The sequence below is a fragment of the Sander vitreus genome, chromosome 23 (genome assembly GCF_031162955.1).
Source record: "Sander vitreus isolate 19-12246 chromosome 23, sanVit1, whole genome shotgun sequence".
Classification (NCBI taxonomy): Eukaryota; Metazoa; Chordata; class Actinopteri; order Perciformes; family Percidae; genus Sander; species Sander vitreus.
In genome coordinates this window covers 13,285,322-13,291,611 of record NC_135877.1, presented here as the reverse complement: position 1 = coordinate 13,291,611, position 6,290 = coordinate 13,285,322, and the positions used below count along the sequence as shown (strand labels likewise).

At 40.5% G+C, this 6,290-nt stretch overlaps 1 protein-coding gene across 2 annotated transcripts; it reads right to left on the bottom strand.

Moving 5' to 3' along the window:
• Nucleotides 1–871: 871 nt before the first annotated feature.
• On the bottom strand, nucleotides 872–6,103 carry zc3hc1 (zinc finger, C3HC-type containing 1). Of its 2 annotated transcripts, XM_078243138.1 has the most exons (11): nucleotides 5,464–5,796; nucleotides 5,324–5,363; nucleotides 5,087–5,189; nucleotides 4,692–4,842; nucleotides 4,481–4,564; nucleotides 4,228–4,355; nucleotides 3,867–4,006; nucleotides 3,336–3,606; nucleotides 2,970–3,173; nucleotides 2,131–2,343; nucleotides 872–1,831 (listed from the first exon to the last, which is right to left on the bottom strand). In XM_078243138.1, the coding sequence occupies exons 1-11, from the start codon at nucleotides 5,540–5,542 to the stop codon at nucleotides 1,757–1,759; spliced, it is 1,488 nt and encodes a 495-aa protein (XP_078099264.1). In that variant the 5' UTR covers nucleotides 5,543–5,796; the 3' UTR covers nucleotides 872–1,756. The 2 variants fall into 2 exon arrangements, with proteins under 2 accessions (XP_078099264.1, XP_078099263.1); XM_078243137.1 differs by lacking the exons at nucleotides 5,324–5,363; nucleotides 5,464–5,796 and adding an exon at nucleotides 5,954–6,103.
• Nucleotides 6,104–6,290: the final 187 nt, after the last annotated feature.

The window sequence follows — 6,290 nt, the reverse complement described above, 5'->3', positions numbered from 1 at the left end:
TTTAGAAACGATAGAAAAATATCGAGACATAGAAGAAACCTAACTATAAAGACATTCTTCAGGGTTTTACAAGTAAACAACTCATTGCTGTGGCACTGGCTCTGCCTTGGTTTTGCCTGTCTTCCACTTCTTCACAAGATGTTAAGGGACACACCCAGGTGCTGAATAGCAAGATACATAACTCAAAATGTCTGGCCACAGCTAACAATCCTTGGAAGAAAACTTTTTCCAACGAAACAAACAGCGGGGGAAAGGTTGCTGCACATAGATCTTTGAATCTTTTTAGGGGAACAAAACTTAAAATCGGCTCATTTCTGCTTTTTTTTTCTGTTAAATGGCCAAATCGAGGTTGAAATATACATCATTACAGGATATACATGAGACCCAATAAAGAGACTGTTTTTAATAGCACAACCATGGCTAAAAATATACCATTGCTCCAAAGACAGCCTCATCAAAGCCAATGTTTTTTCTTGGGTCCCCACAACTGCAATGAAAAGACTGCCATAGAAATCGTCATTTGCATAAAACTGAGAATTCTAAGGAACATACAGTCTTTGTATAACTTTCATCCTAAAATGTTTTCAGGCAACAAAATGGCTGCCAGTGATTACTGAAAGGTAACGTATATCAGCAAATTGAATAGATTAGCTAATCCCAAATCACAACTATGTGAAATCACAGAATTTTTTTTTTTTCCAGAAGTCAAGTCACTGTGCAAGCTGCAACAATGGGTACTAAAATATTTACAAGAGGCATATCTGAATGTACTTAATGTATTTTCCTTGTATTAACAATATAATCATTTCTAATCTTAGCTAACCTTTTCTTTGGTTGAAATGTCAGGTTCAACATGCAAAGTAAAACAAACTTTCAGAAGAGCATTTTATTAAACCCTTTTAGGAAACTACGAAGATAAAAGCACATGCAAGAAAAAGAGGACTGCATTAGCAATGAGATGTCACTGGAAGGCAAAAATGCAGTACAGGTATCCTGAATTTGAATCAAAACAGGTTTGAAATTCATGGCACATGGTTCTTCCTGCCTGCAGTAATCAGGATTGACGAAATTAAAAAAACATTTCACTACTCCAAAAAGGATTGTTCTTTTCAAAAGAGAATTCGTATACATGTTAGCTTCAAGCACAACAGTACACACACAAAAATGACTTCCTCACAGTTTTTTTGCTAATCTGAGGTTAAAAATTGACCACTCCCGAAATGACTCACCATACATTGAAGGTAAACATTGCCTTTCCAGTGTCGAGCCATTTTGCCCTTTCTCACGATAATGGATTTCTTGTCTCGTGTCCCACAGAAATCCAGACTACCACAATGTCATGAAGGACTATCCAAGCAATCCTCATGTGAGGTAAATAGTAATAGTAAGCCTTGTTTGTGGCCAATTAACAACACTGAGATGTGTTCTATTACTCGATGACTACTTATGCACACACATTATACAAGGCTTAAAGAGGCCCCAATGTCTGCACATCCCAATTTTGATGAAAATGAATTCAAAGGTTTTAAAGCCACACAGGCATCCTTCACATATTTCACTGTTCACAGAGAAGACACTTATTTGCCTATAGACACCATCAACTTCCTTTCCCTCCAGAAACAGTGACTGTAAACACGATGGCAAACATTGATATGATATTACACTCCTGTCATTGGTACTACTACTCCGTACCACAAAAAAGAGGGCAGGTCTGTTCATCAATTCAGTGTTGTGATGCTGTTTGGATGGAAACAGTCTACTGAGACGGAGAGGAGGATACCTGCCACTGACGGAATATAGCAAAAACCCTTTTAGACTTGTCCCTAGGGCCCTGGGAGGAAAGAGAGAATAGAAAAATGTCACATATTGTTTAAATTAACACTACAAAGCCAAGTGTTAACAGTAATAACAAAAAAACTGAAATTAGCATGTCCATGCATGTATTGCTATGCATCTTTTTCCAGAGGATGTGATGTGGTCATTTCTGTTTTAAAATGCAACGTTTCTTTGCCCTTAACTCTTTTTACTTGACTCAAAGAGCCTGCACAATAATTCCTATGTGCCTGGACTGTTTGGTGTATGCACAAATGGCAAATAAAAATCCTGAATCTTTCATAAGTCTTGACTTGCCTGTCCTGGACTGCCTCCTACTGTACTGGAGTTCTTCTTCATGGGCATGAGGAGGTCAAGAGCAGCCTTCCAGCCCTGCTGATTAAGCTCTGAGACTCCATCCAAAAAGGGGTTTGCCCCTGGATCCACATTCTCCTTTCCCGCAGAGATCCAGGGACACCAGTCTCTGTGCTGAGCGAGGGGGTCAAATGCATTCTTGTGCAGGAGCCCATCCTGAAATACCATTAGGATATCGGTTATACAGCCTTACCTTGAATTAGGTGTGTCAAATACTGGATAAAGTGAGAATTCTGATTTTTTTTTTTTCTCCACTTAAACTTGAGTTTAGAAAAGGTTTCTCTCATGATTCTTGGGAAAACTATGTCTGGATCAAGATATACATCTGTGACCTCTGTAGGCCTTTGAGAGCTTGTCAGGTATGTTGATATTATTATTTGATGACATTTCAGGTGTTTGCACAAATGTATAGTGCTAACCTCTTTTGCTATGATTAGGACAAAACACTGCTTGCAAACTAGGTGCTTTCATCATCATCATCATCATCATTTGCTGATGCTACTTATAAAGAAACTAGGAGTACTGACTTTAAAGAACCAATCTCTTTGCTAATGTAAATGTGTCAAAATCTGTCATGCAAGAATGAGATTGCATAGAGGTAAGAATCAAAATGTGATGAGTGCAGTCCTATCTTGACTACAAGTGTTACAATCATTGATATTACTCTCAAAACATTGACTTAATGACCACGCAGCACTGTATTAAAAGTTATGGAGTCCTGTGTTATAATAAAACTGTAAAAAAAAACAAGGTGTGAAATCAGCAGTAATGTTAGTTCTTACAGGATCACCAACTGATGACAGGCACAGGCGTTTAGGAGGGTGCTGCAAGCTCGCAGCACCATCAGCCCCAGAGGTGTCCCCCTGTCCTCTACTGCGAGTTGCAGACCTTTTTCCCCTGGGCAAAAGACTTGGCAGCTCTTCACTGGGGCTTGGTGAGTCTCTGCTTCGCGCACGCAAAGACACAGGGGAAGAGGTTCCCTCACTCTGTAACACACACCAGAGCAAGGTTAAAAAAAAAAAAAAAAAAAAGCAACCTGGTACACTTGCCATTGTTATACAGAGAGTAAAGTAATTCTGCTTAATATTAACATATGCATATAAGTCTAGCTTATTTAGCTGGTCACCCTTCAATTGCTTAAAGCTTGCCTGGTCAGAGCGGGTGGCGTCCTGGCTCCTCAGCTTCATGCGACATGGAGTTGTAGCAGAGGAGGCTGAGGCAGAAGCAGACTGGTCCCCTTGGCCCTCATGCATAGCTGCAGGGGCAGGACCTGTTGCTTGAGCAGAGGGCCCTTCAGTGTTTGGTGAGGCATCTCCATCGCCTCCATTTCCCTCCATCTGGTGGAAGTTCCACAAACCCACCTTGCGCATACAGTACGAGCAGGTGAGGATGGGCAGGTTCATGGCATGCAGAGCTGGGCTAAGATAGAGAAATCCATGGCTCAGACATCTTGATCAGGTGGAGGAGTGTTAAAATTGTTTCTCTCAGTTTCCTAAATTACTTCCCCTGTACTTTACAGCTAGTACATCATTGACAATTTATTCGACATTGGAAATTAGCTTCTGTGTTTGCTTACTCTAGTTTATGGCAATATCAAGTTGTGTGTACTAGAAAATGTACTGAGCAAGTGTAAAGTGTATTGAAGAGTCAAGCACAGCAAAAGGGTAGTTTCATCTCACCTTGCAGCCCAGCCACAAAGAGAAACAATGCATGCAGCCACCTGGACAGCCAAAGGTTCAGAACATGGAGAACGTCCCGTTCTCTTTTGTTCGTCCTCGATCAGCTGCAGTATAACACTGATTACATCCTCAGTCAAAGACTGCAATGAAACAGTGGACATTAGTAACGTGAACAACTGAAAATGCTATGTTTTCTAATTGTTGAATACATCCACACATAAAGTTCAATGTTTTCTAGAATGAATCTGACTGTTCTTAACATGATCTCCTGGAAGCATTCTTCAAAGGCCTTTCTGTAATATGAAAAATGTTCATAATGCTTCAGAGTGAATTTTTGTCAGTATCCAAGACTCGGCCTCACCATAGACTTTAGCTGCTCCGGCTTCATGGCAGGCAGCTGCTGTGCAATGAGACAAGTGCTCTGGAAGCGCTCTAAGAAGGCAGTGAGAAGTGCCGATGGTTCACAGGCTGGAACCTGCCAGAAACGCTCTGAAATGATAACATTTATCTTAACCATCAAGTGGATCCTCAGGGTTAATTCAGCTGAAATGACATGGTCATGGTATAGATCATTTTGTTGGTGTATGCATGCAATACAAAATGCTTGCGCCTACCTGGGCATGGAAAGTCAGGCCAGGGGCAAAACTTCTCATGCTGCGTCTGAAGCTGCCTTGATATCTCTGCAATGCGGGATCCATCTATTAAAGAAACAAGGTGAGTTGTTTGACCTTTCATTTTTGGCAGACTGGCATCATCTGCCCTACCTTGCCAAAATAAAAAATAAAGTGTGCCCTTGTATTTTTCTGTTACTTAAGTTTTGCTCACATTTTTCAAAGTCTAAAGTTGGTTGTAGTGATGCACAAAGGAAAGCCTGGCAGCTGGAGCACTTGAGCATATCACAGCCAACGTTGATCCAGCCATATCTGGCGCACATCAGAGGGGACAGTGTGCGGGGTTTGCCTGCCCATTTCAAACAGTGCTATGCTAAGGAAAATTTCACTCAGACACAAAACAAGTAGCCTATCGTCACATTTATTATTACTCTGAATGAAAGTAGATATCTATACATTTCCCACATGGATCATCTAAGTCTCTTCATATGTGAAATATAAAAAAAAAAAAAACATATCAAAATTATAGATCAACAAGTGCTGTCTTTATAATGTAAAAACATGGATGCCTTTAACTGGGTCAAAAGGTCAAAATAAGTGAAAGGATATTGAATAGGATTCCACTCTTGAGAAAAAGGCTTCTTTGTTTGTTGCCTCGCAGGGTGCTTGAGTGTTGCTTTTTACTTCCAGAACGTTCACATTTCCTTGTCCACTGAAATCCACATAAAAGAAAAAAACATCTTCAGTTTCCACACACTTACTTATTATTTGAATGGTAAAAAAAAACACATTGATTAGCAATTGATTAACTTATGTGTGTGTACTGTACATTTTCTCCTCACTCACGCAACACTTGCACCACTATACAGGAATGCTTGCTGTAGACCTACCAATTTCAATTAAACAAGTAGTAAGGGGTTAGTTAGTTAACTGGTGGTAATATGAATTAAAAAGAAATTGCAGTAACATGCAGTTAAACATTTCACCTGAATGGAACTTGTGAATCGAGATAAAACAATGAATAGCAGCTCCATTCTTCCAGATCTGTCTGCTAAATGAATGCATAGTAGGAAATCAAACCAAATGTATTGGCCTTGATGGCTGGGCAGCAAGTGGACAATACTCCAGAAATGAATAGCAGACTAACAGAGCACCACGTTACATTCAAACGTTGGTCCCCAACCCCCCTTATCTTTAACGTCAACAGTGCACGGGAGCGATAGCATAATGACTACCATACCAATCTGTCCGTTAGATGGACTAATAACAAGCCAGAATAGCAAAAGTGTGCAAACTCCCGTTCCTGGCCTACAAGCTCCCAAATCTGTAGAGACTCGTCCCTCTTGAAATAACTCTGAGTGAAGGCGGCTCAAGTAGCAGAGCTTCCAGGCTAAGTGGCTAACCAAATTAGCTAATGTCAACATGTTCTTTGGCCACTTTAAATCAAAATAGCGTGCGATTGTTAAAAAATTGCACCTGTTGGATCCGATATCTGTTGATGACACTCCTGCATTAAGAAGTTCACGAACTTTCTCTGGAGATGCAAAAGAAGACTTTTGTTGATTAGTGTTGCCGAGACGATCCCCACGACTGCCGCCGAGAGTCGCCATGATCGGCTCTGTGGTCCCCCGGAAAATAAAACCTGAAACCAATCGTTCCGCTTTACCACAACCACAGCACCCTACTGAGCTCACCGATGCTGCCTGACTTCTTCACTGTCAACAAATTTTATAGACGTTTCTATCATCAGAATGTTATTAATAAAGTAGGATTTATCAACGAGAGATATGAAAATATCTCAAAATGCAATTTG